The sequence below is a fragment of the Erinaceus europaeus genome, chromosome 7, assembly GCF_950295315.1.
Source record: "Erinaceus europaeus chromosome 7, mEriEur2.1, whole genome shotgun sequence".
Taxonomy (NCBI): Eukaryota; Metazoa; Chordata; class Mammalia; order Eulipotyphla; family Erinaceidae; genus Erinaceus; species Erinaceus europaeus.
This window is the reverse complement of record NC_080168.1, coordinates 31,104,485-31,119,050: the sequence shown is the minus strand read 5'-3', so window position 1 is coordinate 31,119,050 and position 14,566 is coordinate 31,104,485. Positions and strand designations below refer to the sequence as shown.

Below are 14,566 nucleotides of genomic sequence, written 5' to 3'. Positions count from 1 at the left end.
CTAAACTTTCTTTTAGTCTGCCAATTTTATTGAGATAAAATATATTGTAAGTTCCATTTTTCAGGTGGCTTTGACAGGGTGGTCAGACAGAATAAAGAATCTAAATGGTGGGGGGGAGGTGTGGCAGCCCACTGGGTTAAGTGCACATAGCACAAAGCTCAAGGACCCGTCTAAGGATCCCAGTTCGAATCCTGGACTCCCCACCCGAGGGGGGAGGGTCACTTCTGAAGCTGTGAAGCAGGTCTGCAGGTGTCTATCTGTCTTCCCCTCCTTTCTCAATTTCTCTTTGTCTTATCCAATAAAATGAAAAGGTGGCTACCAGGAGCAGTAGATTTGTAGTGCAGGCACCAAGCCCCAGCGATAACCCTGGAGGCAAAACAAAACAAAACTAAACAAAACAAAACAAAACAAAACAAAACAAAACACCTAAATGGGTAAGAGCAGTTTCCTTCCGCCCCCCCCCACTGTTTTTTTATCATTATGACATGTAACAAGTTTTAATAATATAGACAATTTGGGGGGATCTAGGTAGCTAAAACCAAAGAGAAAAAAACATTTTTTTTGGTCCAAAGTAAAAAATCATGAGAAATTTTACTACTGAAATTATACATTCAAACCTAGCAAAGAAACTAGGTCTATTTATCTGAGTCATACTTTTATCTTCTCCAAAGCCAGTGAATTTTGTGAAGCCAGCTATGGTGGTGTCATTATGAAACTGTAATGAGAGACTTTTTTGAGCTGAACTGCAGTTTATCAATTTTGCAAATGTTCATGCAACACATTTAGGGCATCTTTACCTTCTCAATGTGAAATTTGTTCTAAACTTGAGCACATCTTGATGGTCAAGTGTCTTTCCATAACTCAGAGACTTCCTGTTTGTGCACAGTTTCCTTTATTTTTTTAAAGAAATCATATGCACGTATGTATCATTTCTTCAACAAGAAATGTATTTCCTCCAGGATAAAGGAAATACCATCCATCTGGCCCATTTAGAACTTATGGAGTGCTTACTGAAATGATTTGCTTCCATAATGACCAAACTAAAGACTTAAATGAACATATCTGAAGGATAATACTCATCTTTAAGATATAATCCACAGGGAGCTGGGTGGTGGCGTACCAGATAAGTGCACATAGTACAAAGTGCAAGGTTCCACACAAGGATTCCAGTTCGAACCACCCTGCTCCCCAACCTGCAGCGGGGTGAGGGGACACCTCAGAAACAGTGAAGCAGTGAAGCAGATCTGTAGGTGCCTATCTTCCTCTCCCCTTCTCTATATTCCCTTCCTCTCACAATTTCTTTCTGTCCTATCCAATAAAAATGGGAAAAAATGGCCTACAGGAGCAGTGGATTCCTAGTGCAGACATTGAACCCTAAAGGCATATATATATATATTCCACACATTTATTTTATACATGGACTTACGATTTTCAAGCTGTGAATCCATGCCATGCCGGGCCATTCTTTTTACTAGGTGAAGTGGGTGGGCAGCTTTAGATTCACATAGTAGGGTCCTACTCTATCCTTGTTGATCTGTTGCCAATGTCTATTCTCTGTCTTAGTTCCCACATGTGTCTCCCATTTCAGGACGATCTAGGAAAAACAGACTTTTTTAATGTTGCCTGTTGCCTAATTTTTGAAGAGTAAGGGACACAATGAGCAACTGTTTCTGGAAATCCTTTATATTAGGTATCCTCTTGAGACTATTCCTATTTTTGCCTTTGATAGCACATCCCTAGCCCTGATGGGGGACACTTAAGTAACCAAGTATTGCCCAGATTCTACCTTTTATCTTTCTGGGTGTTGCTATGTTCAATCTCAGACATTGTTCAGCTTTAACCTCTGTGATGTTTGTCAATGATTTTTAAATTTAGAATCTTACTTTTTATTTTTAAAAAGTGTTATTTATTTACTTACTTATTATTTTTAAGTGAACCCCATTGGGAATCTCAATTCAAAAGCCAGGTGCAGTGGTTCTTTGCCTCCCTCCATGACAGACACTCCTCTGTAGTATGATGACCTCTGTCAATGTAATTTACTAGCCTTATAGGAAGCAGTTTTGTGAACTGCTTTGCCTGGTAGAGGCCAAAAGGGCACAATTCATTATTCTAAACTTATAGTAAATTTCTAGTAGGACATCAGTTATTACAATCAGTCACTGATTTGGTAAGCGATTTGAATTACCCAAAGGGATAAAAGCCACTTCTCATTTTTTTCAATGAGTTTAAATAATTTACTTTCAATTCAGGAACATCATAGACACTATGGGTTTTTCTTTGGCAGTACTACTAATTCCCAGTGAGGTTCAGCTTGTATTGTGTTGAGAAAACTTATTTTGTCCCAGAGGCTCCCTGTCAATTGTGAAGTCCCAGAACTTGGCATACCCTCTTCCAGATAATTAGGTTGCCAGATAAGAACTCCTTTTTGCTTGCATCTCAAACTTAAGTCTTCTTTTCCTTCACCCAGAAGGTGAGAAGTGTGTGTGTGTGTGTGTGTTTCATAGACTCACACAGATTTTCTAGCCTGGGCTCACTTTTTCCTGCTCTATTTACTGTTTAAACAATCAGTACATTGCTGAGCTAGGCAACACAGTTATTAGGGATCCCTAGAATTAAGCCATTTCCTGAGTACTTTTCTGGGACCCTAACTTAAGTTGATGTGCACTGTGCTTTGGTGGAAGTTACAGTTTTCTGGAACTTTGTGATATGTCACAGTGGTAGACTGAGTAGGTTTCTGGGAGCAGCTGCAGATTATTCTTAGTTCTGACCTGTTACTGACATTTGAGGGAATAAAGAACTCCTTCCAGGTTGCCACAGACCAGCACCTGTTACTCTCATTCATTGCCTCATGTACTCAGCTGAGCTGGTAAATGGATTCCCTTTCTAAGTCTAAAGTAGTGTTTTAGAAACCAAGATCCTTGGGGAGACAGCATAATGGTTATGCAAATGGCTTTTATGTCTGAGGCTCCAAGGTGTCAGGTTCAACCTCCAGCACTACCATAAGCTAGAGCTGAGCAGTGCTCTGATAAAAAAATAAATAGGAAAAAAATTAAATACATGCATACACACACACCATGGTCACCCACTATAAATTGCAATGGGGAATGTGGATAGTGTATGACTAGGTAGTATCTGTCTTTAGTTCACTGAGATGTTGAAGGGCCCATCTTTAAGTGAACTGCCTTGTGTATGCCTACTGGTCCCAAGAATAAGTTGTTAAGGGTGAGAGTGAGGAGCAAAGGGGTGAATAATCATGAAATCATTCATCTACAGAAGATACTGAATGGCAAAAATGAAGCCAGATTACTCTGTCATATAGACACATCAGGTGAGTACTCTGCTTTCATATACACATAGACAACACATGAAGAAGGTTGCTTCTGTATGGTGTTCCTAGGCATACATGTGCCATCTCCATCTTAACTGTTGTATTTATAGTTAGGGCAATAATGTCTAAGTCTACCATCTGGTAAGTGTAGGATTAAGCATGGGGCTGTTTGTAGCAGATCATCCATAAATTTTGTGTGCAACCTAAAGAACTTCAGAGGCAAGATGTTTTCACTATTGGGCCTCTTTATTTAGGTGCCCATGAGCAAGAACAATCACTTGGAAGTCTGTCAAGGATAGTCCTCAGGGATAGAATAGGTACTTAAAATGCCTTCTAGGTTTTTTTGAAGATAGACATTTCCCTGCCCTTGCTCCTGCCCTGACCTTGCTCCTCCCTGAGCCAAAGAACTGTAGTCTCATTTATGTAAGAAGCATTAAGAACCAAGATGTTAGAAGAGCAACTCCCCTCATTTCCTTGGTTTCCAATAACTGCCCACTGCTGAATGAATTCTCCTCTTCTTAGTTTCAGCTAGATCGCCTGTCCATTATCTCAAATCCTAAATGACCAAACTTGAATTCATAACCTTTTAAAATCCATTCTTATTGTCTTACATTCTGTCTATGGATGGAACACAATTCTTCTAGTCACCCCCAACTTAAATCATCAGTTATCTTTGGGTATGAGCAAGAAGGGGAGTCAAGAAGTCTAACCATATTCATTCTAATTTAGAAATATATTGTGTATTCATCACTTGGCTTTTCATTCCATTTTTTTTTCATGCTTTGCCTCTTTAAATAAGGATTTCTCAGTCTTGGGACTGCTAACACTTGGGTTTAGATGGTTCTTTGCTATTGGGAGCTGCCTTGTGCATTATAGGATGTGAAACATTTCTGACCTCTACCCAGTAGGTGCTAGTAGCATTTCTCCCAGCTGTGACTGCCTAAAATGTCTTCAGACATTGTCAGATGTCTTCTGGGATAGGAGATGAATGATCTAGAGGTGTCAAGGATGAGGCTTACAATATCTGGCTTGGGCAACTATATAAATGCTAGTATTAGTTCCTGAGTTGAGGAACTTTGGGAAAGGATGACATTTTAGAGAATGATCTTGGATTTTGTTTTGGACATTTTGCATTTAAGAGGACTTTGGGGATCTACTTGACAGATGTAAATCTTGGTGAAGAGATGATAATTAAAGTTGTGAATGTGGATGCTATTGCCTAGGGAGAGAGAATGGAATGACTAGAAAAGAAAGGTTATGACCTTAGATCTCTAATAGTGAATGGCTGGTTAGAGAACGATGAGCTTGCAAAGGAGGCAGGAAATGAGTGGAAAAACAGGTAGGATAAAAATCAGGACAGTTCTTTACCATAGAAGGTAGAGTGGAAGAAATATAAACAGAGAGAATAAATAGTAATGTAGAAGAGCATCACTAAGAGTTCTGGAAGATGAGAACTAAAAATATGTCATAATTAATAAAGTGGAGAGGAGTATTTTTCCAACCTTTCTTGAAGAGACCCCATTCATAAGGAAGCTATGAATGGCTCACTTAGCAATGCATGAAAATAAAGCCAGGAGTGAATTTCTTTTTAAATTTTTATTTGTTTATTTTACTAATTTGTAAAGATGTTTGCAATATATACTTATATGTCAGATAAGTGTGCTAGAAAATTTTTTTCAAAGTAGGTAATTCAGAATTAAGAAATCAGGGTGGCTTTCTATCCATAGGTTTTTTTTTTGTTTTTGTTTTTTGCAGTATTGTTGCTGGGGCTCAGTGCCTGCACTACAAATCCACCGCTCCTGGAGGCCATTTTTTCCTAATTTTTATTGCCTTCGTTGTTGTTATTATTGTTATTGTTGCTATTACTGTTGTTGTTGGAATAAGACAGAGAGAAATGGAGAGAGGAGGGGAAGACAGAGAAGGGGAGAGAAGGACACCTGCAGATCTGCTTCACTGCTTGTGAAGCTACCCCCCTGCAGGTGGGGGGGGGGCTTGAACCGGGATCCTTACGCTGGTCCTTGTGCTTCGCCCACCATGTACACCTAACCAGCTGTACTATTACTGCCCATCCCCCATTCATAGATTTTTTTTTTTAATGGTCTTCTATTAAACAGGTCAACTTTATCATCACATGGGCCCAAATAGGATACTTCTAATTGTCAGTTAAAGCTCTGCTAAACATTGCGTAGATATGTGATATTTTGTTTATTCCATTTCCCATCAAAGGGCATTCAAGTCACTTCTAGTTTTTGAAGATTATGAATAGAACTTCTACAAACATTTTTTTTTTCCTTTATTGGAGGAATTAACGGTCTACAGTCAACAGAAGAATACAGTAGTTTGTATATATGTAACATTTCTCAGTTTTCCACATAACAATTCAACCCCCGCTAGGTCCTCCACTGCCATCATGGTCTAGGACCTGATGCTATAAACATTTATGAACAGAAAGACAAAAACAAAACCACAAAGCTTTGCTAAGGTTCATGATGAAGATAAATCACTCCAGATTTAGTATTCCCCGGAATTCCATCACTCTGGTAAAAACTCAGCTGGAAGAAGTTGAGCCTGAGGAATAGAAATGCTTCACTGCTGGGAGTTGGGCGATTGCTCAGCAGGTTAAGCGCATGCGCAAAGCACAAAGGCCAGTGTAAGAATGGAATTGCTTCACAAGCGGTGAAACAGGTCTGCAGGTGTCTTATCTTTCTCTCCTGCTCTCTGTCTTCCCCTCCTCTCTCCATTTCTCTCTGTCCTATCCAACAACAAAGACAGACAACAATAATAACTACAACTGTAAAACAACAAGGGCAACAAAAAGGGAATAAATAAATATAAAAAAAGGGAAGATGTCGGGCCTTAAAGCCACCCCCCCCCCCCCAGCAGGAAGCCAGCCCTGCAGGAAGAAATGCTTCACTGTTTTATGGACATACCAGGGGATAGGACTGTAACTTGTTTTCTAGAATTATAAATCCTCTTTAGCTTGGACTTCACAGCTAGGAATTTGTGAAATTTATTCCAAACTATAGAGGTCTAAGAAATTGCTTGTTTAGTAATCACTCATATAAGAAGATTTCAATGGGGGTGTTTCTTTTCTAAGGAAAAAGGGCCTTCAAACATATTTGTGTACTTACTAGCAGTGGATATGTGAATTAGATAGGCTTTGGGGTCTAGATAAAATGACTGCACTGAGAAGAACTTGGGTGCATTTCTCCAAAGAACTTTCTTTGATTCAGATGTTCCAAATTAATTCAGAAATCTCTGATACTTAAGTGTGATTAGCTCAAAGATGCTAATCCAAGGTGCTTATTGAGTTTAGTGTTTGCATCTTCATCAGTCAATGAATATATATGAATAACTGGGGGATCCAAAGTCTTTGAACTCTTCCTTGTCTTTTGTTTATCTTCTTCCACGTTCTTTGTTCCCTTTCCACTGAAATTTACTTTATTCTGCAGGTGAAACTGAAGAACAACAGGATGCTTCAGAGTGATTACATGAATATGACCCCTAGGAGACTAGGGCCCACTCGAAAGCACTACCAACCTTATGCTCCTGCACGTGACTTTGCGGCCTACCGCTCCTGACATGGACGCCTATCCAGATGCCAGCCGGCTGGCACCTCTTCACCTACTCAACACCACTGCTCTGGATAGGAAAGGATTGCCTTGACTTCAGCCAGCCATGTCGAGCCTGTCAGGCAACCAATACGCAGTTCTCTTGAACAACTAGACTACGTAACGTCATGTTGAGACTCTTAAACAAAATTGAAGAGTATCACTGTGGCAAGATATATCTTAGAGTGCCATGACCCAAATTCAAATTTGTCATGTATTTATTGACTTAACTGGGAAGTTAGGTGGAAAACAAACTGAGTGGATTCTGTTAGCCTTGTGATCTGCTTCAGTTTCACTGCTCTCTCAAATTTACCTGCACATTTTTTTATTGTATGTGTGTGTGTGTGTGTGTGTCAAGTGAACCATGAAAACAAAGGACTTTTAGATGGAGAAGAAAGGTGGTTAGGAAATTATTACTTATGGTAAGTGGGGGATAGGGGTGGGGATAGATTAGAGTGGGCAGGATAGGAAGACAAACTTAACAAACCATGAAAACACTGTCTCTCACTCATGAAATGAGCCATTCAGTTCCTATTTAATGCTGTTTTCCTTTAAGCTTAGAAAAAGTAGATGTTGTATTTGATGAACTTTGGTTGTATTTAGTCATTTTGACCAGTGGATCCCCTTCAAAGCAATGCAAGGCAAACCAAACTTGCTTTTCTCAATCCCTGTGATGAGCAGCCAGTGTAGTCATCACAGCATGCTTTCAAAAAAAAGAAAATGGTTCTCCTGACACACCATGGAAGAACGTGTCAGGAAATAAGGCCACTTGCCGTCAACCCCATTTGCATATGATACAGTATGTTCCAGTCAAATTATACAGAAGCCTTTCTGTTCCTTATACTTCAGCTCTCTATCTTGTCTTTGTGGAGACCTGAGGAAGCCTGCTGAAAGTGCAGCCACAGGAGAAGTGATGATACTGTTAAAAAGCACTCTTAGCCTTCTTTATGCTACAGAGTTGTGATGAATCCAAGAAACTTTACCAGAAGGGAGAACAGAAGGGGATAATGTGGTTTGTGCTCTGTGCTGAGGTGGTGGCCATCATCAGGTAGAAGTTTTCTAGAAAACTACAGGCAGAAGGAGTCCTGTGGAGACTTTATAGGAACTTGGTGTACTTCCGGGTTCAGAACTCTAGAACTCTGGGTTGGACTGCCTATTTATCCTGGAGGTCTATCAACACAGCAGAGTGCTCTGGATTTTATTGTTATTATTATTATTATTTTAGAAGACAACATTCTCAAGATACCTGCCAAGCTCTGACTGTGAAATGACCATGGATATCTTTCTGCTTCCAATTGGGGTCAACAGGATTATGCTCAGGCACCTTGGAGAAAAACTCTGCTGTTGCTTTTACAATTTGTTCAGCATTTCAATATACTTCTGTATTAGATGAGCCTGGGTTTTAGAAGCAGGTAGACTTGGTTCATGTTCGTGTCCCATTACTAAATAGCTTTATGCAAGTCTTGCTAAGACTGTGGTTCTTCCATGATACAATGGGGATAATGATCACAACTATTTTAGCTCTATATAATAATGTCAACGAGGACATGCCCTAATTCTGTTTTCTGCTTGTACCTTGACACTTCCTACTTGGCCTGACATATGTTACCCATCGTTATTACTGTCCTCTCCTTATACAAATTATATACAAAATCAAAGTGGGGAAGACATGAGGGGGAAAAAAGAATATTGTAAGGCAAATTAAAACCTGCTGCCCAGGAATGAGGTGCTATTCAATATGAGGATCTCTTAACATCAGCCATTTTCCTGTTTCCTAGAATATTTGAGTTTATAATGAAATGTATTCTACGTCCCTCCTTTTACTTATACAAAGAGGATTTCTAAGACTTTTTTGTAGTGTACAACTGGATAGGTATCCTATGATTCCATACAAAATGTACTGACTTTGATTGATTTTTAAGTGAGCTTCCATCTGATGGATTTAATTAACTTAAAACAGATAAAACTCAGCAGCATTTGGGTGATGGAGAGCTATTGAATGTATGCGGGCCCTTGTACTACCCTGCCAATCTCTTGGCACATTAGAGTTCTTAAATCTAGGTTATCAGATTGAATATGAAGATTAGATAGAGTTGGAGAATTTTTGGAAAGGGCAATTACAAAAAGTAAGCAAGTAAATAAAAATGACTTGATCTTTGGTAATAGGTGGTCTTGTTTTCTGACGGGAAAATTAGATTTACAACAGATGAATCACACTCTAGATTTTTCTTACTCACCCTGAACAGAGCCAAAGTAGAAATGTTAACAGGGAAGTCCATTTTCACTATTAGTGTGAACCAAGAAGTCGTTTAAAAACAGTGGTTGGAGCAGCTCTTTTACAGTTTCAGAAGTGGCAGTCTTGAAGAAAACAATGCAATTTGCTGCTATATTGTAATAGTCTTATAATCAATAGTATTTCTATCATTTTGTTTCATTGTGAGCTCACTTCTTTTGGGTTGAGCATTTCAAGTTGTAGAGCCTAAGTGTACATTATGTTCTGTAGAAGAAGTTATAGAATTAACTGAACTGCCATGTGTCTGTTAAAAACTGCTTTAATATTGTCTTTTGGAGTATGTATGTTTCATTTTAGGCAATGAACCTGGAGAAAATGCTTTTTTTTAAAGAGCTCTAGATCTTCCAGTTTAGCTCTTTAGAAATTCCAGACTTTCCAAATATTAGTTACACTTCAAGCCTTGTACAGGCATGTGAATTCTGCTCTACCAGGATGACCTATCCTTATGGTCCAAACAAGGTACATTTCTGATTTGTTTCCTTGGCTTAAGTTACAATTTCTCATTAAATAAATGGTTTACAATTCTGAGGTATGAGGATAGGCTTACATTATAAAATAATGGTCCATCTCTTTTAATTTTCTTTTAAAACCACGACTTTTAAAAACTTTATTTATTTTATTTGATAGGAATAGAGAGGAACTGAAATGAAAGGTAGAGACAGAGAGGGAGAGAGAGAGATACAGAGAGATACCGGTAGTCCTGCTTGACCATTTGTGAAACTTTCCCCTTGCAGGTGGGCACTGGGGCCTTGAATCCAGGTCCTTGCTATGGTTCTTCTTCTAGCGTTTGCCCTTCTTCCATAGCCAGTCAACAGTGTCAGGTTGAAAGCTGTCAGGAGCTGCTTGTTGCTGGCTTTGAAAGTGACTGGGATCCATGTGGATTCAGTCAGCTAGGAAGGATCATCAGTTTCCCCAATGAATGGGTACTCATGGGATGCACCACAAGAAGGTCGATCCAATGCATCCCAGGTAAGACATACTATGGTAAGACATACAGTTAACCAGGTGCACCACCACATGGGCCCTAGAATGACCCATCTTAACTGCAGTAATCACATCTGAGAAGGAGAAAGCCAGTTCTGCTGTCTACTTTCCTATTTAAAAAAGTAAAAAAAAAATCATTTAACTAGTGAAATAAGTAGTAAAACATAAGTAGAGAGCAAAACTGGTGAAAGAGAACCTGCTAAATGTAATATAAACTTATTTGCATTTTAGAAATAGTTGTGTGGAAGAATCAACTTTGTAAGTTACAGTAAAGAGTGATTTCTGACTGAAGTCTCCAAATTCACTCTGCATGAAGTATTTTTAAAAAATATTTTATTTATTTATTACTGGATAGAGACAGAAAGAAACTTGGGGAGGGGGAGAGTTAGAGACAGAGAGAGACACCTGCAGCCCTGCTTCACCACTCATGAAGCTTTCCCTCTTCTGGTGGGGACCAGGGGCTTGAACCTGGGTTCTTGAGTACTGTAATGTGTGCGCTTAACCAGGTGTGCCACTGCCTGGCCCCTTCTTCATGAAGTATTGACTGTATTTCAGATATGCCTCTAGACAAAGACGTCCGAGAAGAAAGTTGAATTTGTAGTTAAAACCCCATCTTAAAACTGAGCTGATGCTCTTTTTTATGGAATGATTTTTGCCCCTAGTAGATTCTATATCTTTCCTGACTTTGATTCAAAAATAACTCAGTGAAGGGGCTGCCAGAGAGAAGACATTTCAGCTTCTTTGCTTGTCACACACCTGTCAGAACTGAACACTCTAATGGTCTACAGAAGTTTAAAATGAAAGAACAACAATAATAACCCCTGCCCCCATACAATATTATGTCTCTTCAGAACAAGTTGAAAATTCAAATTAGACTTATTATTACACACACATCCATCATCATCATCATCATCATCATCATTATCATCATCACTACCAACTCCACCTACTGCAATCATCATTCTGTAGGGAGGGGCGATCCTTTAACAAAACATAAAAGACATACTGATCTGATAATTTGCATAACAGATCTTATTTACTTCATTAAAAACTGTTGGGGGGCGGTGAGGGTTGGGCGGTAGAGCAGTGGGTTAAGCCACTTGGCTCAAAGCAAAAGGACCAACGCAAGGATTCGGGTTAGCAGCCTCTGGGGTCCCCACCTGCAGGGGGGTTGCTTCAGAAGCGGTGAAGCAGGTCTGCAGGTGTCTATCTTTCTTTCCCCTCTCTGTCTTCCCCTACTCTCTCAATTTCTCTCTGTCCTATCCAACAACAACAACAATGGATAAAAGACGGCCTCCAGGATTAGTGGATTTATAGTGCATGCACCCAGCCCCACAATAAACCTGGAGGAGAAAAACAAACAAACAAACAAACATGTTCTTGGAGGGTGGCCTGAAGTTAAACATGTGCAAAATTAGTCTCCAAACACTTTTTTGTTGTTGAATTGAAGTAAACAAAGGTGACGAAACCTTGAAAAGGATGAATCCACAGGTCTCCTCTGATGTCAACAAAGACTTGTTCTTAAGGTCAGTGGGACACATCAACTGAAAAGGGACAAGCTCTGGAAAAAAATCAGTCACTACATGCATTAGTCTGTTTAGTAAGTACTCTTATCTGGCTAATAAAAATAGTGTAAGCTAGTTCTGTGAAAAAAAGATTCTGTCACTTCAAAGTCAAAATGAAATAAAGAGCAAAGTCCTCGACTTTACCAAGCAGACCTCTGATCACGTTCTAGCTATGTAATTATGCCAATAGTGTAGTTGCCCATGACCTTTCATTTATTATTTTCTCCAGCCTGAGAAGTCATATTGACTCCTTTAAAAGTAGTATCTTTTTTTCCTCTCTCATCTTGTCTGGAACAGAGATCACGGATACTTAAAAACAAACAAACAAACAAAAAATCAAAGAAAGTTCTTAATCCACAAAAACAGGTGCCTGACTACCACACTGGTCTGTAGGGAATGGGATGTTCTGGGAATCACACCAGAAGCTTTTTTTGTTTACTTTACTTTAATTGACTTTTCAGCAGTGGTGCTGAGAAGAAACCTGGTTCTTTAAAATGAAACTGTGTGGATAAGCGGCATGCTCAACTTTCTTTGATTTTATATCCCAAGGAAAGTGATTTCCCTTTGAAAGTTTATAGGTTCATGGCCTGGGAGGTTGCACAGTGGCTAGAACACTGGACTGGCGGGTGTGAGGTTCTTGATCCTTGGCATTACACTTGCCAGGGTAATGCTTTGGCTCTCTCTCTCTTTCTCTTTCTTTCTCTCTTTTAGTAATTAAACAGAAAGAAAGAAAATATATGAACTCTCTACACTTAGATACTGTAGCTACTGTCTAGAGCTGAATGCAGCATTTATTCTCAGGGTGTGGATCCTGGCTTCTGTATTTGAAAAGTGTTTGGGATGAAATATGAGTGATCTAAGAATATTTCATCACATCTGAGCTGACTTCATTTTTGGAGATCACTCTAAAAGTCAAAATGTGTTTCTGAATCCATTTCCTTATCCTTTTTGCTTGTTAGTACCTTGCGAAATGATTCGGAGTCCTGGGAATCTGAGGCAACAGTTACAGGAGGCAAATTTTTCTTAGAGTAGGGGTAGATTTTACTTACACTTCATCTGGTGCAGACTGTCTCTAAATGACAGATTTAAGCACCCCTCTGACTCCAGAGAACAATTTGTGAGACCTAGGTGGAAATGTCAGTTGAGACAGAAAAGCAGCAAATAGCTTTGTTTTCCTATAGTTGCGGTTTTTAGTGATGATGACACACGAAGATGAAAATGTGCAGCATGAACTCCAGTCGTTATCTGAGTGAGCATCTCTACCAATACTGAAGGATATGTGTGGGTGTCACCTGTAAGCAGAGCTAGCGAGCGAGTGAGAGAGAGAGAGAGGCCCCATTTCAGAAAGAAGAGCCAGTTCATCAAAGATCAACAGTGGCAAATGATGCTGTTTATTTAAAGAACTTTGTGTTTTATTTCCTTACTGGGTGCCATTCTCCAAGTTTGAAATTAGCCTCTGGACTAAATAAAAGTCTGGGGACTGAGGATGAGGAGGGAAAAGTGGGCTTGAATGGACAAGGTGACAGTTATCATAGCTGGCTACCTGTTTCTTTGGTCTTCCGGTTACACAGTAAGCATTTAATGTGCCATTCCAAAGTGTGGACTTTGGTTATCCCTAACATTGCTTAAGCGCAGACACACTAAAGGTGGTGAGTACCTCTTTCAACTTCAGTCCAATGCAATTCTTTTTTTAAAAAAATTATTTTATTTTTAAAGTTCTTTTTAAAATTTTTAAAAAATATTTATTTATTTTCCCTTTTTGTTGCCCTTTTTTTTTTTAACATTGTTGTGGTTATTGATGTCGTTGTTGTTGGATAGGACAGAGAGAAATGGAGAGAGGAGGGGAAGACAAAGACGGGGAGAGAAAGACAGACACCTGCAGACCTGCTTCACCGCTTGTGAATCGACTCTCCTGCAGGTGGGGAGCCGGGGCTCGAACCGGGCTCCTTATGGTCTTTGCGCTTAACCCGCTGCACCACCGCCTGACTCCCACAATTCTTGTTCTAATTGCTTTCTGTTTCTTTTCCTTCTCATTCTCTTAATTCATTCAATAATTATTAAATGAGCAGCCAGCCACAGGAGATGGGACAGTAAGCAACACAGACAATGTAACCTTCTACACTTATGGAGTGTTGAGTGTAGATTTTGTGTTTCCTTGTCTCTCTCCTTCTTTACCCTACTCACTTCATCATGGGCTCTGACTGCATTGTGGCTATTTGATAGCTTTTGTTTTCTTGGTTTACCTGAATTTTATTTCTCTGAGTTTTGATTGAACATCCCTAACACAACAAAGTCTTAAATCAGGGACTGACAAATTATCTTCTCCTTTTTTTGTTCTGGAAAGTGTCAAGTAGTAAATTTTTAGACCATGCACTCACTCTGTTGTAGTGACTCAACTCTGTCAACTCTGGATGTGCAAAACCAGTAACTGATAAGATATAAGCAAATGAATGTATCTGCATGTCAAAAAAAAAAAAAGACTGTATTTGTGGACTCTGATATTTGACTTTTAAACAGTTTTCACATATGCCATGTTAATGTTCTTTTGACATCTTCTCAAGCTTGACATATGTAAATCCTCTCCTAGCATATGTTCTAAGGCAGGCAGAAAGCTGGAGTTGGACTACAGGTTGCAGCTTACTGACTTCTGACTTTAGTCCCAAACCACAATTTCAGCTAGAACTTGCCTTTGAGTCCCAGCCATATTTGCATTTTTTAAGGCTGGAAGGAGTCGGTTTGACTGTGTGAGCACAGCTATTAGAAGTGGTGGACTTGGTCTGTGTCT

General features: G+C 39.4%; 1 protein-coding gene across 2 annotated transcripts in view; it reads left to right on the top strand.

The window, feature by feature from the left end:
- CD28 (CD28 molecule) overlaps positions 1-9,500 on the top strand; it is a 34,052-nt gene extending 24,552 nt beyond the window's left edge. For both annotated transcript variants that reach the window (XM_060194072.1, XM_060194071.1), the window contains exon 4: positions 6,781-9,500. In XM_060194072.1, coding sequence (XP_060050055.1) covers positions 6,781-6,909 — 129 coding nt within the window. In that variant the 3' untranslated portion in view covers positions 6,910-9,500. The remainder of the gene's footprint in view (positions 1-6,780) is intronic.
- Positions 9,501-14,566: the final 5,066 nt, after the last annotated feature.